This window comes from Podarcis erhardii (genome assembly GCF_964252035.2).
Source record: "Podarcis erhardii genome assembly, chromosome: 18".
NCBI lineage: Eukaryota > Metazoa > Chordata > Lepidosauria > Squamata > Lacertidae > Podarcis > Podarcis erhardii.
Window position 1 is genome coordinate 7229589 of NC_138516.1, and position 27994 is coordinate 7257582.

A 27994-nucleotide genomic window follows, 5' to 3' on the forward strand; every position below is an offset into this window, starting at 1 on the left:
AGTCTCCTTCTTTGGAGGTCTTTAAGCAGAGGCTTGACAACCATATGTCAGGAGTGCTCTGATGGTGTTTCCTGCTTGGCAGGGGGTTGGACTCGATGGCCCTTGTGGTCTCTTCCAACTCTAGGATTCTATGATTCTATGACCAACAATCAGATTGACTTGGTTGACTCCAGTTTCCTACCCTTAGAATCATAGAATCAGAGAGTTGGAAGAGACCCTGAGGATCATCTAGTCTAACCCCCTGCCAAGCAGGAATATGAGGCTGTCCTTTACGGGGATCGAACCTGCAACCTTGGGGTCATCAGCACGACACTTTAACCAACTGAGCTATTTAAACCAGTTCTTTATTCAGAACCATGAGGTCTAGAACCTTACTTTATTCTCTTTTTTTAATGAAAATTTTCATGTAGACAAATATACATGAGTTACATAACAAATAAAACAGAAAACGATACAAATGAATAGAAACAATGAAATAAGAAAAGATAAAGAAACAAACATAAACAAATACAATATATTACACTTATATGACAGATTAAAATATATAACTTCCAATACTTCTCATTATACTACTTATATTATCTGTATTCCTTGCACAGATTCAAATTATTTTTGCATATAGAAATATAATCCATTATTATATTTTAGGTAATTCTTGGTTGCCAGTATCACCCTATTTCTGCAAGTATCTTATTGTTTGTACAGTACATTTTAAAGTATTCTTTAAATATTTTCCATTCCCCATATACCTTAGTTTATTCTTTAGTTTTATCCCAAGACAGAAGTGCTGTTTCTGGGTGACAGGGGGCAGGCAGGTCCTAAATGGGGTGACTGTGCCCCTGAAGGACCAGGTGCGCAGCCTGGGAGTCATTTTGGAGTCACAGCTGTCCATGGAGGAGCAGGTCAGTTCTGTGCCCAGGGCGGCTGTCTACCAGCTCTATCTAGTACACAGGATGAGACCCTCCCTGCCCCCAGACTGTCTGGCCAGAGTGTTGCATGCTCTGGTTATCTCCCGCTTGGACTACTGCAATGTGCTCTACGTGGGGCTACCTTGGAAGGTGACCCAGAAACTGCAACTAATCCAGAATGCAGCAGCTAGACTGGTGACTGGGAGTGGCCGCTGGGACCACATAACACCAGTCCTGAAAGACCTACATTGGCTCCCAGGACGTTTCTGAGCACAATTCAAAATGTAGGTGCTGAGCTTTGAAGCCTTAAATGGCCTCGGCCCAGTAGACCTGAAGAAGCGTCTCCCCACTGTCCAGTAAAGCTACAGGGAATCTGGCAGAGGGCCTTCTCAGTAGTGGCACCCGCCCTGTGGAACACCCTCCCATCAAGGAGATGAGATAAGACATCTAAAGGAAGGTAAATGGCCTTTCCGTGTGCTGCTCTGGTTCGCCAGAAGCGGCTTAGTCCTGCTGGCCACATGACCCGGAAGCTGTACGCCGGCTCCCTCAGCCAATAAAGCGAGATGAGCGCCGCAACCCCAGAGTCGGCCACGACTGGACCTAATGGTCAGGGGTCCCTTTACCAGGGGTCCCTCTACCTTTACTAAAGACATTTAATAAAAAAAATGTTTAGTGTTTTATTATGTTTTCATATCTGTTGGAAGCCACCCAGAGTGGCTGCGTTGCCCCAGTCAGATGGGCAGCGTACTAATAATAACAATAATATTCTTTCTAACAGTGATAGGATTTTTAAATTATTATTATTAGAGGGGGTTTTGAGCAGAAACCCTGGGGAAACCTTACCCTTGTTTAAATTAAATATTTGATTTTTTTGGTTGGGGAGGGCTGGGACAGATATATACACCCAATTCCTGAGCTAAAACTCCACCTATGTCTGTAATCAATAAAGTTTGTGGCCATTTCGAATACAGATCATTGTCTGTTTGAGTTTATTCATCCAATCTTACATTTCCCACAGTTGGGGTGTTGGGGTGAGGATACAACACTGCAACTGGGCCCTAAATACACAAACAAACAAATGAATGAATGAAATTTGTGGTGAGTCCCCCCACCTTTTAAAATTATTATTATCAGCAGTACAGTATTTGCAGTATTCGCGGGTGGCGCTGTGGGTTAAACCACAGAGCCTAGGGTTTGCCGATCGGAAGGTCGGCGGTTCGAATCCCCGCGACGGGGTGAGCTCCCGTTGCTCGGTCCCTGCTCCTGCCAACCTAGCAGTTCGAAAGCACGTCAAAGTGCAAGTAGATAAATAGGTACCACTCCGGTGGGAAGGTAAACGGCGTTTCCATGCGCTGCTCTGGTTCGCCAGAAGCGGCTTAGTCCTGCTGGCCACATGACCCGGAAACTGTATGCCGGCTCCCTCGGCCACTAAAGCGAGATGAGCGCCGCAACCCCAGAGTCGGCCACGACTGGACCTAACGGTCAGGGGTCCCTTTACCTATTCGCACGACCAGTGTAGGCCAATCCAATCCATTGTGTTGCAAAAGTCCAGGAAAGAATTGGAATACCATAGTTTAAAACTACTGTTAGAGGACAAGAATCCCAAGACTACATTAAATGTAGCTAAATTCTGTGCGTCTGCAATCAATGGCAGGAAGCATGTGGTAGCCCATAATATTCAAACCCCTAAATGTTAATTACTGGGGACACGCTAACAATTAATTTTAATTTTTATATTTAGAGCCTTGTTATATTCATATTGTCCCTTGTATTTCTGATATTTTTATGATCTGTGATATTGTGTGTGGGGTGCTGGTCTGGGACCGTATTCATAAATTCATTTCATTCCAATCCATTGTGTTCATTCATCCTCCCGTTGAAAGGAAAACGAGGTCGCCGCGCGGCCAGCAGAGGACGCTGTCCGGCGGGTTCCTCTGAGGCGGGCGCGTCGCAGCGGCAATTCTCCGGCGCCAGGGGGCGCTTCTCCCGGCTCCGTCGGCTCCCCCCCCCCCCCCCGCCGCCCGCCTCCCTTTTGTTGCCTTGGGTGCCTGGCTGCTATATAAGCGGCGCCGGGAAGGAGCCCGCAGCTCGCTGTTCCTTCTCTTCGCCCGAGACTCGCCCCGCCGCGCGGAGACGTCGCCCGGCCGCCATGGAGATGAAGAAACGGCTCAACCTGGAGCTGCGGAACAAGAAGCCAGCCGAGGTGAGCCTTCCCTCCTTCCCCCGGCCCAGGCCCCGCTGCCTTCCCCCGCCTCCGGCCCGCTTCGCGCACACGTGTGCGCGGCCGACATGTTGGAGACGCGCGCCGCGCTCCTGGGCGCACGGAAACCCATCCTCGCCTTGCAGTTTTTGGAGTGCCCTTTTCCCCATTTCTTCTCATTTTTCCGCGCCTTCTTCCTTTCCTCCCCGATCCTTTACATCCCAGTCTCTTGGAGAGAAAAGGGGGGGGGCTCGACCTATTTTTTGGCGACCCCTTTTAAGAACCCCCCCCCAAAAAAAACCCCAACAGCAACACATGCGCCGCTTTGCCTTTCGCCTCTCCAAAAGTGTGTTTTTACGCACAAGATAAGTTTTAGGGGGTTCTTGGAACAGGCGGGTTTAAAAATAAAATAATCAAATTGAGATCTGTTTTTTGGGGGGAGGGGAGTCCTGTCCCGCCCCTTGACCCATGTATTTTGTAAATTTTCTAAGGGGGGGGGAAATCTGGTTTCCCCTACATTCTTAACGCTTGCTTGGGGGCTTGAACCGAGGCCTGCTTGGCTACTTCCCACGCCTAGTTGAGGATTTTTTTTAATGGGGGGGGTGAATTGCTTGGTTTTTTTTCGGGGACGGGGGGAGAGAGAGAGCTCGGTGAGTGGGGTAGTTATGTGGCCGCGGGGGGGGTACCTTAAAAAATATTCCCACCCCAGGAATGTTGGAGTAGGCATTTGAATGTTTTCCGGAAAGGAGAGCGGAATAACCCCCCCACCCCAAAGGGAGAAAGAAATGCCCTGTAGGCCTTGGACCGCCCCCCTCCATCCCGGGAACGTGGGTCAGAGTTGTGAATTGTGATTTCCCCCGGCTTCGTTTCTCCGGGCTCGCTTTACCCGGTCTATAAATGATGCGTAACTAAAGCGCACATGGTGGGGTTTTTGTGGTGTGTTTTTTTAATGCAATCTTGGGTCGGGGGGGGGAGCAAGGATGGCGGCAGTTTCCTCCCTACCCATAGGCACTCCCCCCTTCCATAAACCGCTTCCTTGCGCCCTCCCAAAAGCACAATTCTTCTTTCCCGCCCCCCCCTCGCCAGCTGCGCACGTGGAAACGCGTTTACTAAAAAAAAAACCCCAAACGATTATATATATAGCTATTGGTGCTGGGAGGAGGGCGATCAGTGAGCGAAGAGTTTGTTTCCCACCCGCTTAATTCCCTCCTCCTAACCCCCCCCCCCCATTTTACCACCTCGGGGAGTGGGAGGAGAAAAACCACAGTGGATCTTTTGAGAGCGCAAAGGAAAAGAGGGGGTTTGGCGCTGGGTGGCTGCGCGCCTCGCCAAAGAAGGCGCTGCTTTGTAAAAAAAAGGGGGGGTTGAGATTAAAATCTCAAGAGTTTTCCCACCCCTCTTGGTTTTGGGAGAGAAGCAGAAAGGGAAAGGAAGGGGATGGGGGGGGGGCGGAATGGATGCATGCCGAGCTGCGTCCACGTGTAGCTTTTTTTTGGAGGGGGGGGGGAGGGATGGGGACTGGGTCAGGCAGGCGGATGGAGAGGCCAAGGCGGAGCGAGGGGGCCTTTTATGGTTTGGGGGTTTAAAGGGTCATCCAAGATGGTCTAGCAGCAGGGGGGGAGCGTGGCTTGGGCTGAATTAAAGGCGGGGTGGGGGGGAGGGCGGTGAGAGACACACACACACACTAGAACCAATTGAATTTATGGCAGCACCCAGGAGATTGGAAAGAGAGCCTTGACCCTGACTTGGACGGGGGGGGGGGTCCTGAAACTGCTGTTAAAAGTCTTGCAGAACACCACAAACACACAATCTCTCTCTCTGTGTGTGTGTTTTTAGGGTTTCTGGTCCATTTTGAGCAATGCTTTTGGCTGGGTTGCACCCAGGAGCCAAGCTGACCTGTATTACTGAGGGTTCCTTGGCTGCAGGTTGGATCAGCCACTTTTTTGGGGGGGGGTGTTTTGTGTATTTAGGGGGGGGGCTTGCCAGGTGTGGACAGTGGTCCTCTGCTGTTGCTTCGCTTGGTTTCCAGGCTTCCTGTGTGTGTGGCTGCCATTGTGGGGGTTAAGCCTTGGCGGCCCCCCCCCCCACCGCCTCTTTTGGGAGGAGCCAGGACTGCCTCCTCCACTACTGATAGCTTGGGCAGTATCATGGCTCCCCCCAGCAAGGAACTCTGGGAATTGTAGTTCTCTGAGGGAAGGACCTATAAACAGGCACCTCTAGGGGAATCCTGTTTGGAGGGGGCAGTTTGCGATCATTGTACCTGTGTTTAAGAATAATTTCAGCGTGTTTCACGTAGAAAACACCCTCCCTTAAAAATTAAAAAGAGCCACGCTTAACTACGTAAAACTTGAGTCATGTCATTGTCTTCATTGGATGGTAGCAGCTCTCCAGCTGAGAGCTTTCTGCATGCCTAGCAGGTGTACTGGGGGGGTCTTCTGCACTCCAAGCAGTTGTTCTGCCACTGAGAACCTATGTATTCATCGCATTGTTGAGACAGGGTGATTGGGGGGGGCAGCCTCTCTATTTGGTGCTAGAAACTCCCGATTTTTAAGCTAGTCGCCAAACTTGCACCTTAGACCTTGCTTATGGTTGCCACAGTGGAATGACTAGGTGTCTGTGTTTTTTTCATTTTTGCGGTGAACTTTATTATTACCCTTATTAATTATTTCGGTTTCTCTTCTGCTTTTATATTTTAAAAGGGGAGGGCTGTCTCTAGGCGGTTTACAACACATTAAAACGTCCAGTCAAATGATCTGGAATGAAACAAATTCAGGCTTCAGGGAAAACATTTCAGATCCTTCTCTTCCTTAGATGATGAGTCTCTGTCCTCAAGGAGCTTGCAGTTTAAAATAGGCAAAAGGGGGGGGGGAGAGAATGAGAGAAAATTGCAGTGGGTTGCATCCAACTAAATTATAACCGTTGCAATTAGTGGCTCTGAATTAAAAAGGCAGTTTAATTTCAGCGGGTCTGCTCCGAGTAGGACTAACAACCCATTGTGTTTGCTTCAAATGTTATAGATGGTGGTAGTAATAATAATAATAATAATAATAATAATAATAATAATAATAATATAATATACTATTTATATGCCACCCTGGCGTCTGGTCCTGCAAGCTAGGGATGATGGGAGTTGTAGTCCAAAAACAGCTGGAGACCCAAGTTTGGGAAACTCCAACCTAGAACATTTCAGGTGTGCGGAAATGCTTTTCCGTAATTCTCCCCCCAGTAAGTTCAGTTAGCAATGACCTTGGCTACTCCATCTGCGAAATGGGGATAAGGATAGGGCTCGCTCATAACATTTGTGGCTGGGTCAAGATGGAAACCAGTGTCTATTCGGCTTGGACTCATTCCATTTCCCCCTGCCTTGAAAGTGCATTAGGGACTATTGGTCAAAAGGTGACACCGCAAATTTGGGGCCAGTCTGAATTGGTGTGGGCTTTTAAGTTACTGAGAGCTCTTCTGTTGGGTGGGATGAGCTTTAGCAGACGAGGACACGGCAAATATTTTTCTGCTGCCCTTGACAGGGGTCTGCCACAAGTAGTGTTTCCGGAACGGCCTTGATGGTTTTGGAGTACAACCCCCCCCCCAATCAGCTTTGGGGGCTGGGCTGACCAGCAGTGTTAGAAATTAGCCATGTGCATTTTGCGACTGGCACGGGTCCGTTTGCGACCACACAGAGATCTCTGGGTGCCAGTTTGGCGACTGACGTTGCCCCCTGGCAGGTCCCTCCAGCTTCCTTAAGCAGCTCAGCAGAAGAGTTTACCGTATTTTTCGCTCTATAGGACACACTTTTCCCCCTCCAAAAATGAAGGGGAAATTTGTGTGTGTCCTATGGAGCGAATGCAGGCTTTCGCTGAAGCCTGGAGAGCAAGAGGGGTCGGTGCGCACCGACCCCTCTCGCTCTCCAGGCTTCAGGCAGCTATCCGCAAGCCTGGAGAGCGCGGCTGGAGTTCACGCCGGGCTCCAAAGGCTTGTGGATAGCAGCCTGTTCTGGGGGCTGGAGTCGGGCTCAGGCTTCCCCCACCCCCAGCCCGGCAAGCTCCTCTCTGGGAGCTTCTTTGCTCTTTGGGGTTGGGGGGGATTTTTTTTTTCTTTATTCCCCCCCTAAAAACTAGGTGCACCCTATGGAGCGAAAAAGACGGTATTTGTTGCCCTAATCTCCCACCTTTTTCTCCAAAGAGTCCATGGTTCACCCCCCCTCCTCAGTTAATCCCAGCAGTGACCCTGCGAGGCAGATCAAGAGGTTGTGACCGGCTCCAAGGTCACCCAGTGATCTTCCTGGCTGAGTGGGGATTCAAACCCTCATCTCCCAGGTCAGTTTGACGCTCTAACCACTATCCCACCCTGCCTTCCTAGAGTCCTCCTGCTACGGGGCAGCGCTATAAATTGAGTATGTAGGTAAATAAATAAATAAATAAATAGGGGGAGAGCCAAATGTCCCTTAGAGAAGGATCTGAAATATATTCCTTGAATCTGGCATTGATTTTATTCTGGAGTGGATTATTGGAGGTTTTAATGAGTTGAAAAACCGCTTTGAGATTTTTTTCCTTTAAAATGTAAAGTCTAGAAATTAAGAATAAAGTTTCATTGGAAAAGGCACCTCAACATTCCGCTTACTCCAACCTAGGTTTAATGTACCTTGGTTGTTGAATGCCTTGCGACTCCCGAACGCCGCAATGTGAATGTTCTGGTTTGCGAACGTGCTTTGGAACCCGGATGCCCGACTGGGCTTCCACAGCTTCCGATTGGCTACAGGAGGTTCCTGCAGCCAATCAGAAGCCATGCTTTGGTTTCTGAATGTTTTGGAAGTCGAAAGGACTTCCAGAGTGGATTCCGTTGAAGAACCAAGGTATAACTGTATATCTGTGTTTCTAACAGTGCTGACTGGGGCTCACAGGAGTAATAGCCCAAAACATTTAGAGGACACTGTTCTAGAACAGGGTTTTCCAAAGGCTGTTCTAAAGCAGGGTGTCCCAAACTTGGGTCTCCAGCTAGTTTTGGACTACAATTCCTTTTTTAAAAATTGTATTAAGGCGTTCCATAATAAATTACAATAAAAAACCGCATTTCTAAACAGCAACAAAGGAGAAGGAGGGAGAATACAAAGTCCTCTTTCGCAGGTAAACGTTAACTTTTCCCGCACAGAGAGGGATGATAGCTCAGCCTGCTGGAGCCTGAGGCTCTTAATCTCAAGGTATTGGGTTCGAGATCTTGTACAAAAGATTCCTGCATTGCAAAAGGTTAGACTTGAAGACCCCTGGGGTCCCTTCCAGCTCTTGTTATACTATGAAGCTTCCACCTGAGGGTTTCCCTTTGTTCCCCAGCCTCATCCTGGGACGCGGGTGGCGCTGTGGTCTAAACCCCTGAGCCTCTTGGGCTTGCCGGTCAGAAGGTCGGCGGTTCGAATCCCCGCAACGGTGTGAGCTCCCGTTGCTGTGTCCCAGCTCCTGCCAACCTAGCAGTTCGAAAGCACACCAGTCCAAGTGGATAAATAGGTACCACTCCGGCGGGAAGGTAAACGGCGTTTCCGTGCGCTCTGGTTTCTGTCACGGTGTCCTGTTGCGCCAGAAGCAGTTTAGTCCTGCTGGCCACATGACCTGGAAAGCTGTCTGTGGACAAACGCCGGCTCCCTTGGCCCGAAAGCGAGATGAGCGCCGCAACCCCATAGTCGCCTTTGGCTGGACTTAACTGTCCAGGGGTCCTGTACCTTTTCCCATTCTGGGAGATCTTCCTTTCTCTTCCTCTCAAACACGTTCTTTCATCTGCATCTCCTTAACCCACACAAAATGCAAAGGACCAGAGCAGAACAGGAAGGGAAAAGGAGCAAAAACGAAAAAGAATTTCCACTGGTCCTAAAGGCTAAGGATGATGTGAGCTGCGCCTCCCACTGTTAGAGGGACCACAAGTTTGGAAAATGCTGTTCCAGAGCTTTGTGGAGCTGTCTCCCCTGAACCCTTGAGGCTTTGCTTTATACCAGGGTGGATAAAAACCAGTGATTAAAAAATAATAATCAAAAAATTGGATGTTTTCGATTTTAATCGGATTTTTACAATGCAAAACGCTTTGGGAGGAAAAATGTTTCTAAGGATAGTTTTCTATTTAAGTTACATTATACTCCAGAGGCTATTCAACAGGGAATAAGGATTTGTCTTAAGTTTTTTATGTGTGCTAAAACTAAAGTCTTAAGTTGTTGCTGTTTTTAATTGTTTAACCACATCGGTTAAAAAACATGGATACATATGTTGTAATGTTACTGTTTTAGTTAAATGTTGTTTAAATGGTTATTTTTTTTCCTCCTTCCACTAGGACAGCATAAAAGTTGTCCAAATATAAACAGTTAACTTACTAAACTTTACAATGATTTCATAATTGTGTATTCCTAATAGTATCACCAAATCCGTGTTTTTGATATAGCTGTTAAAAAAAGGACTCTGAAAAATTACTGTTCCAAAAATGAAACCTTAAATCTGGTTGTAAATATTCAGATTATACCAGTGCGAATGAGTCTTTCTGTAAGAAAGTGATTTAAATCAAGGTAAAGGTACCTGTGCCCATACGGGCCAGTCGTGTCCGACTCTAGGGTTGTGCGCCCATCTCGCTTAAGAGACCGGGGGCCAGTGCTGTCCGAAGACACTTCCGGGTCACGTGGCCAGCGTGACAAGCTGCATCTGGCGAGCCAGCGCAGCACACGGAAACGCCGTTTACCTTCCCGCTAGTAAGCGGTCCCTATTTATCTACTTGCACCCGGGGGTGCTTTCGAACTGCTAGGTTGGCAGGCGCTGGGACCGAGCAACGGGAACTCACCCCGCCGTGGGGATTCGACCTGCCGATCGGCAAGTCCTAGGCGCTGAGGTTTTACCCACAGTGCCACCCGCTTCCCAAATCAAGTCTTACTGCCTAGCGATTTAAATTGGTTTGATTTAAATCAAAACCACTCTGCATTTTACAGTCCTTCCGCCTTCCCATGGCGCTAGTCCCTAGTGTGGCAAAGCAGCTCCATACAATTGAGCAGTTTGCAGTAGGGTGGATTTGATTTAAATCAAATCAATTTAAATCACTAGTCAGTAAGACTTGATTTAAATCATTTGGTTATACCGCCAGAAATACACGGACAGGTAATTATGAAATAATTGTGAGGTTTAATAAATTAACTGTTTATATTTGCTCAACTTTTCTGCTGTGCTTTATTGGAAGGAGAAAAATGAATCATTTCCTTAATAAGAATTTTAACAATTTATTTAACTGAAACAATAACATTACAGTGGTACCTCGGGTTACATACGCTTCAGGTTACAGACTCCGCTAACCCAGAAATGGTACTTTGGGTTAAGAACTTTGCTTCAGGATGAGAACAGAAATCGTGCTCCGGTGGCGCGGCAGCAGCAGGAGGCCCCATTAGCTAAAGTGGTGCTTCAGGTTAAGAACAGTTTCAGGTTAAGAACGGACCTCTGGAACGAATTAAGTACTTAGCCCGAGGTACCACTGCATAGCATATCTATCCATGTTTGTTAACTGATGTGGTTAAACGATTTTTTTAAAAAAACAAACACACACCTTAGACTGAGTTTTAGCACACATGAAAAACTTGAAACAAGGCCACATTTTTTAAAAAAACACTATTGATTTTTAATCTACCCTGGTTCGGGGGGGGGGGGGGAGATGGCGAAGTCTTCCTGGAGCTCAAAATCACATTTCTCTGAAGGGGGCCCTTTCTGATAGGAGTTGTAAAGGGACCCCTGACCATTAGGTCCAGTCGTGGCTGACTCTGGGGTTGCAGCGCTCATCTCGCTTTACTGGCCGAGGGAGCCGGCGTACAGCTTCCGGGTCATGTGGCCAGCAGGACTAAGCCGCTTCTGGCGAACCAGAGCAGCGCATGGAAAAGCCGTTTACCTTCCCGCCAGAGCGGTATCTACTTGCACTTTGACGTGCTTTCGAACTGCTAGGTTGGCAGGAGCTGGGACCGAGTGATGGGAGCTCACCCCGTCGCAGGGATTCGAACCGCTGACCTTCTGATCGGCAAGTCCTAGGCGCTGTGGTTTAACCCACAGCGCCACCCGCATCCCGATAGGAGTTATAGTTGTCAAAACAAAAACCAACAAGACAGGGAGCTCTTTGCAGCCTTAAACCTCTAGGCCAAACCTCCCTCTGTCAGCCCAACCAATTCCCTGATCTCTGCTGTCCTCCTCTTGTTGCAGAATCTGGACATTTAGCGCAGGAAAAGTCTCTGGAACGTTGGCACAATTTGGAGATGTTGTGGGGCAGGTTGAGAGAGAGGTTGGGAGCGATTTTGGTGACGGAAGGATGAATTGACGCCTCCTGTTCTTTTAATGAGAGGATTTCGATTTTGGGTTTATGTTTGTATAAATGGCAGGTGAGGGGTGCACTTGAAAGGGGAAGTGTTGCTCAGCACCCCCTTCTTGGAAAAAGATCCCTGGCATAAGTCCTGATCAAAGCTGAATTTTCGAACATGCAGCCTTTATGCTACAACAGCCAGAACCTAGAAAAAAAGCTGCAACTGTTAAGAGCTTTGTGCTTGCTTTTCTCTTCCTCCCTCCTGTTCTTCTTTCCTCTTGTGCCATGTCTGTTTTAGATTTTTAGAGGGCAGAGACCTCTCCATTTGGAAGCCACAAGCCGTTTGCAGGGCAGGGGGGGGGGGCTATAAAAGGGCACACAAATGCATCTCCCTAGTGGTGAAATGGATCCGTGCGCCTGGATGTTAGCCGGAACGTTGGTGCTTCCAGCTGTGTGCAGGATTCTTGCATTGCAGCGGGGTTGAGCTAGATGACCCTATGGGGTCCCTACAATCATTCTCTGAAATGCCATAAGCAAATGATAAGGGAGTGCTAAGACTTGTGGCTTACAAAGCTTCTGCTAAACGGCCATCTTCTCTCTGGCAATCCCTCGTAGCCAAGTAAGATTGTCTTCCATGAACACGGTTTTAACAATGAGTCCGTAAGTGACTGTGGAGGCCAATTCTGGGCCCACGCATCCTTCCACAGTGGGGACATTGGTTTCTGGGCGGGAGTTGATCCTGGTGAGGGTTTGCCAAGCGTGCCTTCCTCTTAGCACGTTTCTCCCTTGCGTCCTGAGTTCGAGTGTCTTCAAAGCCCACGACACCTTTGGCAAAGGCTGTTCTCCAACTGGAGCGCTCGCAGGCCAGTGTTTCCCAATTGTTGTTTATACTACATTTTTTTAGATTTGCCTTGACAGAGTCTTTGAACCTCTTTTGTTGATCACCAGAATTACGCTTCCCATTTTAAAGTTCGGAATAGAGTACAGTGGTGCTTCGGGTTAAGTACTTAATTCGTTCCAGAGGTCTGTTCTTAACCTGAAACTGTTCTTAACCTGAAGCACCACTTTAGCTAATGGGGCCTCCTGCTGCTGTCGCGCTGCCGAAGCACGATTTCTGTTCTCATCCTGAAGCAAAGTTTTTAACCTGAGGTACTATTTCTGGGTTAGCGGAGTCTGTAACCTGAAGCGTATGTAACCCGAGGTACCACTGTAGTTGCTTTGGAATACGATAATCGGGCATCCACACAACATGTCCAGTCCAACCAAGTTAATGTTGAAGAATCATTGCCAAAATAGCGTGCTGGCTTCCTTAACCCAATTCTTCCCCGATTTTGATGTTGGGTTCGCTGTATCCGGACGGCTGCACCTTCCATTGGGTTTTAAAGAAGAGGCAGAAAAACAGCTTGGTTTTCGCAGTGCAAGGAATGCGGCTGCTGCTCTCGCCGTCTGCTAACGCAGCTGGTTCGGCGGCATTGCTGCTGGCCAGGATTAGGTCATTCAGCCATGATACCGTACAGCTGACTCACCCAGGCTGTGGGGCTGCTGCTGCAGAAGCTGTGTGACTCCTGCCAAAATCGGGCTGTGCCGAGTCTGTCCGCATAGCCTGGTCTTGTCTTTGCTGACCCGCAAAGAGTTGCCAGGGGGGTGAGTGTTTTCCCAGCGAGCCATTTGTTGCCTTTCTGTCGGAAAGCGGCAGGGCGAGACGCCAGTCAGAGCAGATTTAAGTAAGGACGCAGAAAGCTACCTTAAGTTGGTCCATCTAATTTCAGGGGTCAGCAACCTTTTTCAGCCGTGGGCCGGTCCACCGTCCCTCAGACCATGTGGTGGGCCGGACTATATTTTTTTGTAGGGGAAAGAATGAATTCCTATGCCCCACAAATAACCCAGAGGTGAATTTTCAATAAAAGCACACATTCTACCCATGTAAAAACACCAGGCAGGCCCCACAAATAACCCAGAGATGCATTTTAAATAAAAGGACACATTCTGCTCATGTAAAAACATGCTGATTCCCGGACTGTCAGGCCAGATTGAGAAGGCGATTGGGCCGTATCCGGCCCACAGGCCTTAGGTTGCCTAAAGTAAAGGTAAAGGGACATCTGACCATTAGGTCCAGTCGTGGCCGACTCTGGGGTTGCAGCGCTCATCTCGCTTTACTGGCGGAGGGAGTTAGCATACAGCTTCTGGGTCATGTGGCCAGCAGGACTAAGCCGCTTCTGGCAAACCAGAGCAGCGCACGGAAATGCCGTTTACCTTCCTGCCGGAGCAGTACCTATTTATCTACTTGCACTGGTGTGCTTTCGAACTGCAAGCTTTTGAACTGCTAGGTTGGCAGGAACAGGGACTGAGGAATGGGAGCTCACCCCACCGCGGGGATTCGAACCGCCGACCTTCTGATCGGTCCTAGGCTCTGTGGCATCCTCCAGAGCGGTGGTACCCAAACGTTTGGGTCCCATTCCCAGCACCCATAAAAAGCAGTTTCAGAATTTCAGTTTGCATAACCCACTGAGGAATGTCAGACATTTTAACCTTGTCACCCCAGTGGCTTCCAAGAGCCCTTGTGCTATGGGGCAGCTCTATAAATTAAGTTGTTAGACGATTATTCGCCACGTGTTGCCTGTTCCTGCTTCAGTTTTTCTATAAATTAAGTGGGTCAATCAATAGGGAAAAGCAAAAATGTCCATTAGAGAAGGATCTGAAATATTTTCCTGGAAGCTTGAATTTTCTTTATTTGGTTAAATTAGATCGTGCTTCCTCAACCTCGGCCCTCCAGATGTTTTGAGACTACAATTCCCATCATCCCTGACCACTGGCCCTGCTAGCTAGGGATCATGGGAGTTGTAGGCCAAAAACATACATTATAAAATTATACATTATACAAAAACAAACGTACATTGGTACCTCAGGTTAAGTACTTAATTCGTTCCGGAGGTCCGTTCTTAACCTGAAACTGTTCTTAACCTGAAACACCACTTTAGCTAATGGGGCCTCCTGCTGCTGCCGCACCGCCGGAGCACGATTTCTGTTCTCATCCTGAAGCAATGTTCTTAACCCGAAGTATTATTTCTGGGTTAGCGGAGTCTGTAACCTGAAGTGTCTGTAACCCGAAGTACCACTGTATTAAATCATTAGTAGGTAAACTAAGGCCCGGGGGCCAGATCCGGCCCAACCGCCTTCTAAATCCAGCCCACGAACGGTCCAGGAATCAGTGTGTTTTGACATGAGTAGAATGTGTCCTTTTATTTAAAATGCATCTCTGGGTTATTTGTGGGGCATAGGAATTCGTTCATTCCCCCCTAATATAGCCTGGCCTCCCACAAGGTCTGAGGGACAGTGGACCGGCCCCCTGCTGAAAAAGTTTGCTGACCCCTGTATTGGGTGTTTTCATGTGCTTCAAACCACTTTGAGATATATATCTCTCCTCCCGGCTTTAAAATACAAAACAGCATAGAAATGAAATGAATAATAATAAATTTGATTGAGAAATTCACGTAGACACCTCGTTGTGGGGTCCTGCAGCCTAGGTTTAAGGTGCCGTTTGGCCTACATATCGTGAGTTCACAACACTTGAGCCCAGTTAATTGTGCATTTGTTCAAACTCCAATTAAAACTATTACAAAGCCTGTGCATCGGGAGATAAACTTTCTCTGCAATGTTTGATAATCAGCTTAAAAACGAGAGTGGGGGGGGGGAGGCCTTAGAACCGTTGTGTGTTTTCTGGGAGTATTTTTAAAGCCCTTTTTTAAAAAAATAGTCCTTTTGCATTGGGAAATGGCTGTTGCTTCCATAACTACGTTGCCGGAGTCCTTTTGCGGCTCGCGGCCACCAGGCGGCTCTGTGAGCTTGGCTGAAAATATATTCCTGAATAAATGAAAAACTTTTTTCTGGAGATTGATGGGTTGGGGTTGGCGAATTTCTCTTTTTTGAGGGGGACAGACAGGTTTGGTACAGAGTCCCCCCAGCTCCTGATCTTTAGCACAAAGGCCTGTTTGATTTGCAATGCTGCTCTTTTCAAACACCCAAAATCTTTTTTTTAGTGTGTGTTTTATCTGTGACTCTTAACGACGGTCCTGCGAGGTGGTCCCTCCCATTTACCCTCATAATTACACGAAAGAAAACCGGAGGCAAAGCAAATCTCGCCTTTCCAAAGGCCATATATACAGTGGTACCTCGGGTTAAGTACTTAATTCATTCCGGAGGTCCGTTCTTAACCTGAAACTGTTCTTAACCTGAAGCACCACTTTAGCTAATGGGGCCTCCTGCTGCTGCCGTGCCGCCGGAGCCCGATTTCTGTTCTCATCCTGAAGCAAAGTTCTTAACCTGAGGTACTATTTCTGGGTTAGCAGACTCTGTAACCTGAAGCGTATGTAACCCGAGGTACCACTGTATATTGTTTCTGCAGAAAAAGCAAAGACCTGAGCCATCTCTCGTGGCGAAGGTGTCGTGAGAACTGGGTCCACTTCTTGGAATCTATGGATTTAAGAGCTGGGGGTGAAATCAAGGCCCCTGGGTCTTTTTCAGAAATTGCACCTGGAAGACCAGAGTTCGAATCCTTACCTGTGTGACCTTGTGCCATTGCAATGCAGGAATATGCAGCTGTCCCAGGGTGGATAAAAATCAGATTATTATTATTATTATTTTAAAAAGCCAAACATTTCAGAAGCTGAACAAACTCTGTTCGACTTCTGAGGTACGACTGTAGAGTCATACCTTGGTTCTCAAACTTAATCCGTTCTGGAAGTCCGTTCCAAAATCAAAGCATTCCAAAACCAAGGTGCGCTTTCCCATAGAAAGTAATACAAAACAGATTAATCCGTTCCAGACTTTTAAAAAACGCCTAAAACAGCAATTTAACATGAATTTTACTATCTAATGAGACCATTGATCCATAAAACGAAAGCAATAAACAATGTACTGCAGCCACACAATCAGTAGCTGAACTGGGTTCCACACAGTCACACACACAAAAAAGAGCCACAAAACCCCAAAATAAATAGTGAAAACAGACAGACCTCAGCGTAACGCTCAAAACGGAGCATGTTCGGCTTCCGAAAAATGTTCGCAAACCGGAACACTTAACTTCCAGGTTTGCTGTGTTTGGGGTTCCATGTTAGTTGAGTACCAAGGCGTCATACCTCGGGTAGTGATCCGTATGGGAGGCTCCTTTGCAACCCGCATTGTTCGCAACCTGAAGCACCGTGTCTGCGTACACACGGCACGCGATCCGGCGCTTCTGCGCATGTGCACAACGTCATTTTTGCGTGCATGCACAAGTGCCGAAACCCGGAAGCAACCTGTTCCAGTACTTCCGGGTCCGGCAGGGTCCGCAACCCGAAAACGCAGCGTTCGTAACCCGAGGTATCTCAAATATCCTTTATTGCGGTTCTCAAATATCCTTTATTAGGCATAGCAAACCACACATTATCAAACAGACACCGTATACAAATTGTGCAAAGTACGAGCTCAACATAACAAGGTTTGACCCAGTCAGATCTTTAACTCCAGAGAAAATCAATTTGCATAAATAATACAAATACAACCACTGAATCTCTTTATAATGACCCAGTCTTTCTACATGGACAGCACTCAGAAATTCAGCCACTATTAAAGTAATTTGATCATTACTGTCTGAAAGCAGGTACTGAACTGTTGGTGGCGTAGATATCAGCCTATTGAGTTGCAAGGCCTTTAATAATTGTCTTCTGGCATAAATGCCAAAATCACAAGAAAACAAAATATGCTCCAAAGTATCAAGTTCTGTTTCCTACATTTGCAGAGACGCTCTGATTCTGGGAGAGCTAAATATCTTCCTCTCACTATCATCGAGGGAAACATACAGTGGTGCCTCGCAAGATGAAAATAATCCGTTCCGCGAGTCTCTTCATCTTGCGGTTTTTTCGTCTTGCGAAGCATCCCTATTAGTGGATTAGCGCTATTAGCGGCTTAGAAAAGGGGGGGAAAGCGAAAAAGACTCGCAAGACGTTTTCGTCTTGCGAAGCAAGCCCATAGGGAAATTCATCTTGCGAAGCGCCTCGAAAAACGGAAAACCCTTTCGTCTAGCGGGTTTTTCGTCTTGCGGGGCGTTCGTCTTGTGGGGCACCACTGTATTAAATCTGGCTAACATAAACATCCTGCACAATTCAAATCATTTTGCAATTCTACCACAATTTCCCAGGTGAAGGAGTTGGTTCTGGACAACTGCCGCTCCGACGACGGCAAGATTGGAGGGCTCTCCCCTGATTTCGAAAACCTCGAATTCCTCAGCATGATCAACGTGAACCTGCTGTCCGTCGCCAACCTCCCCAAACTCAATAAACTGCGCAAGGTAAGTTGGTGTAAAGCTAAAGGGATCCTTCCAGGAACTCCCATCTTCCTATAAGACAGGGGTGCCTCTTTTCAGAGAGGGCCAGATTTGATGAAATGAGGGCCAAGCTGTTGTTGTTGTTGGACTTTGGTTTTAAGGTTTGGGGCGAGAGAAAGGGTGCGAGGGTTGTTGGGGGGGGGTTGGGAAGCATTTGGCCTGCGGAGATTCGAACGACAGCCCTATAAGGTAGGCTGGTCTCGTTGTGAGACAGGGAAGGGTTCAGGAGACTTTGTGGATATTTAAGTTATAATTAGAAAACTCTTTTTTTATATAATTCTTTTTACAGTGGTGCCCCGCAAGACGGAAAACCCGCTAGACGAAAGGGTTTTCCGTTTTGGAGGCGCTTCGCTAAACGAATTTCTCTATGGGCTTGCTTCGCAAGACGAAAAAATCTTGCAAGTTCCCGCGGGGTTTTTTCGCTCCCCCCCCTTTTCCTAAGCTGCTAAGCCGCTTAACAGCTGATCGCTAAAAGCCGCTAATAGCACTAATCCGCTAAGCTGTCAATGGGCTTGCTTCGCAAGACGAAAAAACCACTATATGAAGAGAATCGCGGAACGGATTCTTTTCGTCTTGCGAGGCACCACTGTATTAATTTTCACTTAAATAACCAAAAAGGAAAACAAATCAACAGTTACAACAGTTGCAAAAAACACAAAAAGAAAAATAAATAAATATCTGAACATAACGTAAAAAAAAGCGTCAGTTTCCGTTACCATTCTTTGTCTTCTCACTTATATCTTTATATCTCTAAATACTTAAATCATTCCTCTGCACACCTATGAACTTCCATCCCTCCCGGTTTCAGGCTTCTTAATATGAGTAGTTTATTTCTCCTGCAGCTAGTAATTGTCAATGATTTACTCATCTTAAGATCTATATCAAACCTGCTGTAGTTTTTAGGTTCCTATAATTCCCTTCAATGTATGTCATAAATTTGTTCCAGTCGTTAATAAACTTTGTATTTATTTGGTTTCTAATTTTTTTGTGTCATTTTTGCAAGTTCTACAAATTCAAATAACTTTATTTGCCAATCTCTAATTGCTGGGGTGCTTTGACTTTTCCAATTTTGGGCAATTAGTAATCTAGCGGCAGCTGTGGCATACTGGAATTAGAAAACTCTTAATAAAGGAAACACCTTATAAGAAGTAAATAAGTCGGCCAGATAAAGGATAAAGGAAGTCTTTTATTTGGTTGTTTGTATTGCTAAATGTCATGCTCATTGCATGTTACGTTCACGTTTAATGAGGGTGGGTTTCTGTATTGGGGGGGGGGGTTATGTTAATAAAATTTCCAATAAAAATAAAATAAATCAAAGGTTTTTTAAATTAAAAAATCAAATTGCATTTTTAATTATTATTATTTAAATCTGGATTTTTTTAAAAAATAAATAAATTGGATTTTTGGAATAAAATGCTTTTGGAGGAAAAATCTTTCTAAAGATTTTCTATTTAAGTTATGTTAAAGCAAGCCCAAAGGCTGTTCATCAGTTTTTCATGTGTGCTAAAACTCAAGTGTGTTGTTGTTGTTTTTTAATTGTTTAACCACATCAGTTAACAAACATGGAAACATGGAATGCTATAATGTTACTGTTTTAGTTGAACAAATTGTTACTAAGGAAATGATTGGTTTTTCTCCACCCAGTGAAGTACAGCAGAAAATTTGTCCCAATATAAACAGTTAGCTTACTAAACCTCACAACGATTTCATCATTATCTGTGTATTTCTGATGGTATAACCGAATCAGTAATTTCTGATACAACTGTAAAAACTGGCTCTGAAAATTTATTGTTCCCAAAACCGAAACCTTCCATCTGGTTGTAAATATTAAGATTATGCCAGCAAGAAGTGAGTCTTTCTGTAAAAAAATACTAATTAAATTGGGTCTTACTTACTAGTGATTTAAATTGTGATTTAAATCAAATCCACCCTGGGCGGATTTTTTTCTACAAAGAAAAGGGTGTGCTTTTGGGGGCTTTCAGGGTTTTCCCAAACTTTGGTCTCCAGTTGTTTTGGGACTACAGTTCCCATCATCCCTGACCATTCTCACTAGGGATGATGGGATTCGTAGTCCAAAACTAGCTGGAGACCCAAGTTTGGAGGGCGGACCCTGGTTTAAAGAACAGGCAGGTAAGAGACAACACAGCAAAGTGGGGAGAGAAAACAGTTTTCCTCCCTAAAACTCGCAGACACCCAAGGAAGCTGAACATATGAAGGTTTGAGACTGATAAAAAAGAAAGGAACTTGTTTATGCAGCCCATGGTTAAACTGTGGAACTCCTCGCTATGTGACGCTTGAAGCTTTTCTGTTTCTCCCCTCCGCAGCTGGAGCTGAGCGACAATAGGATTTCCGGCGGCTTGGAAGTCCTTGCCGAGAAAACTCCAAACTTGACGCACTTGAATCTTAGCGGAAACAAAATCAAGGATATAAACACTTTGGAGCCGCTGGTGAGTTAAACACTTCTCTCAAAGGGCTGGAGGAAACTATATATATTTGTGTGTTCCTCTTTTGGCAAAGTCGCCCCTCTCCTCTCCCCTTTTTTTCCTAGGGGGTGCACCCCTTTTTTTCATCCTCAGATTCTGAGGTGCTTTCATTCTCCTGCCAGAATTCAGCTGCTGCCTCTTTGCTTTGTAACCCAAAGTCAAGTACATAGTCCTCATGGTTTGCAAAGAACTGCACGGTTGTGGTTTGGTGGGAACGCAAGGCCTCAAAACCTTGAATTAGCAGGGGGGTTGGTCAGGGTCTTGGGGTTGTAGCCAACTGCGTCCTGTTTCTTGGAGTAGACTCATTGAAATCAATGGACATAATGTGCCAGAATTAGACGTTTGAGTGGCCTTGCCTAGACAAAAACAAGGTTTTTAAAAATCATGAATAAAAATGTGTGCCCCACCACTGAGACCGTTCCATTGTAACTATCCAACCTCCCCAAATTTCAACACCTCTTGTGATGGTTTGACCCCTTTCAGTTTTAACAGTACAAATTCCACAAACACCTTCCATATCTCCTCAGAATCATTTCTTCTGCATATTCCCTGTCTTACCTTAATGGCACATGTTAAAAGCTTCTGCGGGTTTTTTTAAAACAAGTTATTTTAAACATTTTTTTCTGATTCATTATATAACATCTCCCAGAAAGCTCTCACCACCTTACATGTCACGTCCGCCACATATGATAAAAGGTACCTTCTATTTCTTTACATTTCCAGCAGGCGTTTCTCTCTCTCTCCCCCCCCCCCCAGCTGCAAAAAAAACATTTACTTTTTAATGAATTTTACGTACTGTTGCTAATCTGAAGCTGGTGGTTTGCAAAATGTGGTTTATGCACACTTTAAATTTGTCCCAGTAACAAACCTGTCGCCGGTGAACAATTTTGCTGCAGCATTCCGTGCTGACTGCAGCTCACGGCTCTGATTTGCGGGGACGGGGACGGGGGTCATGCGATTATCGTTCGCCCGGTTCACCTCCAGAATCTCCACAGAAAAAGCTGTCTCACCTACGAAGTTTGGACCTCTTCAACTGCGAAGTGACGACGCTCATCAGCTACCGGGAGAGCATATTCACCCTTCTTCCGCAACTCACTTACCTCGACGGCTTTGACACGAACGACAAAGAGGCGCCCGACTCTGACCCAGAAGTGGACGGGCTGGAAGACGAGTACGACGAGAACGGGGAAGGTGAGACTCGGTTGGATGCGGGGAAAGACATTTGAGTTTTTGGAAATCGAACGCGCGCCGTACGCTCCAATGCATCGTGGATTATTCCTTTTCTTTTGTCAACTTCCTGGCCCCATTTCCCACGGTGTTTTTTCTATTTCTTCCCCATTTGCTGTGCCCTAACTAGACGCAGGTGGCGCTGTGGGTTAAACCACAGAGCCTAGGGCTTGCCGATCAGAAGTTCGGCGTTTTGGGACTACAACTCCCATCATCCCTAGCTAGCAGGACCAGCGGTTAGGGATGATGGGAATTGTAGTCCCTAAAACATCTGGACGGCCGAGTCTGGGGATGCCTGCCTTATATACCATACCATAACAGTACAATGATCTCTCTTTTTTGAAATATTTTTTACCAATACAATTTTACCATCAAGCAGTTTATATAATCATCCCTTGAGATTTTCTGAATCTCTTGACTTAGCCCTGTCCCCTATGTGGTTCCTCGTGACAATGTTTATAACTACATATCATTCCATTCTCCAAATTTCCTTTTCCCAAGTCATCCATAGTTTTTGTTACATTACAGGTGAGTCTTAAGAGTCCAGCTCAAGTTTTGATTTGCTTACAGTGGTCTCCTGAATACATTTTTTTTTAAATTCCCATTCTTTTTCAAAGTTCTTGTCTTGATTCCCAAGTCTCCCGTTAGCTTTGCCATAGCAGTACAATAATCTCTTAATTCTATCCATTGCTCCTAGTTCAATTAACTGCTCAATTGTCTTTTTGGAACTTCTGAACTGATTATCCCTGGGAGAAAGGCTTCACGCAAATCAGGGTTGTTGTCGTTGTTTTTTACGTGCTGTGGTGGGAAAAATCCTTCCTCTCCCTCAAACCACCTTTTCGGATCTCTCATGGAATATATATATATTTCGTCTACTCCCCCCCCCCCCCTTCCCCAGAAGGCGAAGAGGAAGATGAAGAAGACGAAGAAGAACTCGACGAGGATGCAGTCGACGACGAGGAAGATGAAGAAGATCTGGATGGGGAAGAGGAGGAGGACGGGGTTGATGATGAAGTAAGTTTGCAAGACGGCTCCCCCCCCCCCCCCCCGCTTTTAACTTCGCATTTCCCAGAGCATCCCTCCCCCAGAAAGAGAGGGAAAAAAGAGATATATTTTTTTGCAGGTAGCTGATCCTTCAGACGGGAAAACTGCCTGGCGCAAAGCCAGGCCATTTAAATAATCACAATAATATTCTTTTCCTCTGTACAGGTATCTAGGCTAGCCCGCTTAACCCTGAGATCAAATGCGTGCTCTTACCATATTCTAAAGGAGGACGCAAGATGCTGGTCCTCATTGTTGTGGTTAAAGAGCTGGTTTCAAATAGGGGCCCTCTAGCTCCAAAAGGGACGCGGGTGGCGCTGTGGGTTAAACCACAGAGCCTAGGACTTGCCGATCAGAAGGTCGGCGGTTCGAATCCCCGTGACGGGGTGAGCTCCCGCTGCTAGGTCCCAGCTCCTGCCAACCTAGCAGTTCGAAAGCACACCAGTGCAAGTAGATAAATAGGTACCGCTCTGGTGGGAAGGTAAACGGCGTTTCCGTGCGCTGCTCTGGTTCGCCAGAAGCGGCTTAGTCCTGCTGGCCACGTGACCCAGAAGCTGTATGCCGGCTCCCTCGGCCAATAAAGCGAGATGAGTGTCACAACCCCAGAGTTGGCCACGACTGGACCTAATGGTCAGGGGTCCCTTTACCTAGCTTGATTTTAGCCCCAGCGGCTCAACAGCGCTTCAAAGACAGTGCTCTTCTCTGTCACTGTGCTACAGCGCCTATCCCCAAAATCTAGGGTTGGGGGGGGGGTTAGATACAAGCGACTCTCAGCTTGGCACTGGGGCTATGCTTCAGGGACGAACAGATTTCCTGGGCACCCGCTTTGAATTTCTTTCTTTTTTTTTTAACTTCCAAGCAGCTCCCCCCAGACTGGAATGCTCTCCTCAGAGAGACACTCATTTCATGTCTTTGAGCGCCAGGCGAAAAACATTCCTCTTTACCCATTAAATCAGGGGTCCCAGATTAAATCGGGGGCTGGATTAGGCCCCCGAAACAGACTTTGGACATGCCTGCTTTAAATAAACTCTGGCCTGTGAACGTGTGGGGCAGAGGGCTGTTATTAACGATTATTCTTTTGCCTGCCTGTCAGTATGCTTGTTCATGTTTTCATTTTATCATTATTGATGTTCTGTAATGTGCTTTTAATGTTGCACGCTGCCCTGTGACCTTTCGATGGCGGGAGGTTTATAAGTGGAATTAATAATAGCTGAACGCGCACAGGTTAAATTTGTGCAAGTTGCGAGCTGTGTCTCCTCCTTGGGTTGAGGTAATAGCTTCTGCTCCTCTCTTGACTTCAGGAGGAAGAGGAAGGCGAGGATGACGATGAAGACGAAGGTGAGCCTTTTTAAATCAGCGCTCTGGTCTCTGAGGGATGGTGAAGTGGTGGCAAGCCTTTTCCTCCCAAAGGATAGTTAATCCAAGGGATATTTAGGTTATTTATGTATGCTGCTACTGCGGCCCATATTTTGTTAGCCCCAAAATGGAAAACGAGCGAGGTCCCAACTAAAGAGGAATGGAAAGTTAAACTGATGGAATATGCACAGCTTGCAGACCTAACATTGAATAAGAGAACAAGAAGAACATACGTTTAGAGAAGAAAATGTTTATGGGATATACGGGGGTGGGGGAATTGTGTACACTTGAAAACATGGGCAGCGTTAAGAGAAATTCAACAGTGTAAATAAGTTTTGATGGATGCAATGATGGAATATTTAAAAAGTATAATTTGTGTAAAATACGCAGGGATTCATGATACTCAGAATGAACCATGGAAAGAGAAGAAGGAAAGCCATTATTCATTTAAACAACCTTAAAATATCAGTCTATTTTTTTTTTTAATAAATATTTATTAAGGTTTTTAAATATAAATGCACACATAATAAACAATCTTACTTCTATTACAACAATTTCATCACTTCTTTGGACTCCCTCACGTCTCCCGCTCCCATTTACATCGTTAAAAATTTTTTCCAAACAAATTATCAACTTGTTTACAATCTCATGTCCACTCATTCAAATATAATCTAGCACTTCTTCCAAAAAATTTTAAATTTTCTTTAATCTCACTTATCATCAAATTTAAATCTAGTTTAGTTTAGAAATATCAGTCTAAATGGTAAAACAGAAAGTTTAATAAAAATATTTTTTTAAAAAAATATAATCTGAGGGCCGGTTAGGCATGGGCTTTTAAATCCCAGGTCCTCGGTTTGAATACTCTTGTAGCTCTGAGCAAATCTCCCCGCCTCCTGTCTGTATCACAGATTGCACTAACCTACCTCACAAGGGGGACGCGGGTGGTGCTGTGGTCTAAACCACTGAGCCTAGGGCTTGCCGATAAGAAGGTCAGCGGTTCGAATCCCCATGACGGGCTGAGCTCCTGTTGCTCGGTCCCTGCTCCTGCCCACCTAGCAGTTCGAAAGCATGTCAAAGTGCAAGCAGATAAATAGGTACCGCTCCGGCGGGAAGGTAAATGGTGTTTCCGTGCACTGCTCTGGTTTTGCCAGAAGCGGCTTAGTCCTGCTGGCCACATGGCCCGGAAGCTGTACGCCGGCTCCCTCGGCCAGTAAAGCGAGATGAGCGCCGCAACCCCAGAGTCGGCCGCGACTGGACCTAACGGTCAGGGGTCCCTCTACCTTTACCTTTTTACCTTACAAAGTTGGCGTGCAGAGTGCGCCCGTGAAACTGCACAGAGTGTCACTTGGGTGGTTTTTACGTCGTCATCAGCATCATCATCTTTAATTTATATACCGCCTTTCTATCTTACAATACTCAAGGCGGATTACAAGCTGAAGAAACAAAAAATGTACATCTTAGAACAATCTAATGCAATACAAAAATGTGATAATAAAACATAACTTTAAAACAGGCGGCCTCCATCTAGAAAGTAACATTCAACAATCATTAGAATAGTATAATATAATAATATCAACATATAAAAGTTAAATGGAAATCCACTCCACAGTTAACAGTAATATATAAACTATAATCAATAAAACAATGGCAAGCCACAGTACAATACACATTGAGAGGCAGAGAGTCGGGCAAGGCAGCTGCGATGGATGCAAAAGTTTAAATACCAGGAGATTAAAATTATCCCGGCTTCCTAAAAGGCTTGTCTAGAACATTTTCAGCAGTTGCTTGCTTGATTTCGATAGCCAGTGAGTTCCAGTGTTTAGCCCCAGCCTTGTTCTTACAAATACAGAACAAAGAAATAATTTTTTTGCCAGGGGTGGACATTGCTGTTCCTTTTTAAAATATGTGTATTTTCTCTCCCCACCCCCCAAAGATCTCCCTCAGGGCGAGAAGCGGAAACGAGAGATTGAGGACGAAGGGGAAGACGACCCCGACGAAGATGATGACGACGACGAAGACGACTGACCGGCTCCTCTTCCTCGTAGCCAGACGATCCGTTTTTTTTACGGACTGTGACTTTCCTGCTGTTCCGCAAGTGAGACTGTGACGACAAATTTCTTCTCTCCCCTTCCTCTCCTGCCCCTGTGGGCCCCCCCACCCACCCGCACTCTGACCCCCGGCCCCCCACAGTTGCTTCCGGGCCCACCAACCCCTTTGTATCACTGCGACATCCACAGTATATTTTTTTAAAATGTAGAATACAGTTCAGGTGTTTCAGGAGACGTTGTCGGGTGGCTTTCTCTCCCCCCCCCCCGAAAATGCGCACAGTTTTTCTCCCCCCCCCCCAAATACCTCAGCCCCTTCAACTCCTCTCCTGTTTTTGGGTATTTTGTGACCAAAGGCTTCGCGAATCGGATGGTGCGTCGGACAAGCACGTTTCCGTCTCTCTTCCACACCACTTTCCCCCCCCCATAAAAACCACAAATTCTCTGCTCTGCCACTAGGGGGCAGGGCTGGGTGGGGGACCACCATCCCCCCCCCACAGGTGGCAGTTTTGGAATCGGGGTGCAGTGATGACGACGGCGACGAATTCTCCAGCTGTCATGGCAGATTCCCAGACCACTCTGGATGCTGTTTCATTTTTCTAACTATTCTTTTTTGAGAAAAAAAAAGCCTCTCTTTTTTTAAGCCATGAATTGCAGCCAGCTGATCTGTGGTCGTCAGCCCAACACTTTTTCTTTTGGGGGGGCTTATTTTGGATGTGGTGTTTCCCTGTAAAACCTTCCAACTGTTCTGATATTCTTTCCCCAGTTGTTTTGACTTGAGTTACCGAAGACCTGCGGGGAGAATTCCTTATTATTTGCTCAGATTTCCAATTTAATTTGAGGGGGTTCCTGCTCCCCGATGGAGGGCTGCCGTATTATTTCAGAGCTCGCCTTTCCCCCCCCACCCAGTGGGGGCTTGAATCCCGCTCCTTAACTTGCTTTATCCTTAACAAGGCGAGTGGTTTAGAAGAAAAACAGAGTCGTCGTCGTCTTCCCGACTCCTGTGTTTTGTTTTGTTTTGTTTTGTTTTGTTTTCTCCTTCCCTCCCCGGTTTTGGAAATTCCACCTGAGGCTTCTAACTTGCAAGGGCTGCACAAAAGACATGACAATAATGGGAGGGAGAGGACAAGAATGAACGAGGAGCGAAGCGAAATTGAGCTGCCGAATCATATATAGCGTTTTGTTTGGGGGGCAGTGGAGTTGGTGCGTACACAAACACAAAAGACTTTCCTTAAATTCTGTGTCCACAGATGGCGATACTTCCTTGTCAAGCCCAGTTTCAGTCCAGAATCTCTTTTTTTCTTCTTTTCTTTTCTTTTTGTCTCTCTTGGAGGGAATTGCGGCAGCATGCAGCAAGTTGGGTGGGGGCCGGTCTCGGGGTCCCGCCTTCGGGGTTGGGGAGACGACGACGACTGCACATCTGGGCGTGGCGTTGGGGCCTAGGAATGAGGTTGGCGATAAAAATCCTACAAGATTGGGGGGGGAGAGAGAGATAGGTTCTTCCCTACTGAATTCCAGATCTTTGGTGCTTGGTGGTGGGGGGAATAGCTGGATTGCTAGAGATTTTGGGGTTCAGCTTCTTGTCCCAGGGCAGGTAACCATCTTTTTGCCCCCCCTCAACCCCCCCCCACAAATAAATTAAAGAGTTGTGTTTCCATCTTCCCTGGGATAGTCTGCCTGCCCCCACTTCACAACAGAACATGGTTTTTCTGAGTTTTAAGATATTAGCCCTCGTTCAAAAACAGGCCTTATGATGTGGTCAAAAGCTAAACCCAGAAATGAAGATTCCCCTCTCGGTTTTTTGTGCGTGCGTTTTTTTGTTTTTGTTCTTTCTGGGGTTTTCCGGTCCTTTTTTTATATATCTCCTTTTTGTTAAGAGAAATTTGAATAAGACTTTTAATAAAAGACTTCAGTTTTTAAAAACCAACCCTTGCAACGTTATGAGAGATCTGCATCCGTTCTTTGATGTCTTCTGTGTCCCATGAGGGCTGGGAAAGATTTCATTTCACAAAACAAAAATACTGCTTACATTTGAAATGGAGGCTTGGCTGGCAACCAGACAGGCGAGAGTTCGAAAGGAA

At 46.2% G+C, this 27994-nt stretch overlaps 1 protein-coding gene across 1 annotated transcript; it reads left to right on the forward strand.

The window, feature by feature from the left end:
• Positions 1–2972: 2972 nt before the first annotated feature.
• On the forward strand, positions 2973–27840 carry LOC309333002 (acidic leucine-rich nuclear phosphoprotein 32 family member D-like). The gene is made up of 7 exons (XM_081846423.1): positions 2973–3111; positions 17576–17725; positions 20086–20208; positions 21240–21435; positions 22370–22485; positions 23814–23850; positions 25802–27840. The coding sequence occupies exons 1-7, from the start codon at positions 3058–3060 to the stop codon at positions 25891–25893; spliced, it is 768 nt and encodes a 255-aa protein (XP_081702549.1). The 5' UTR covers positions 2973–3057; the 3' UTR covers positions 25894–27840.
• Positions 27841–27994: the final 154 nt, after the last annotated feature.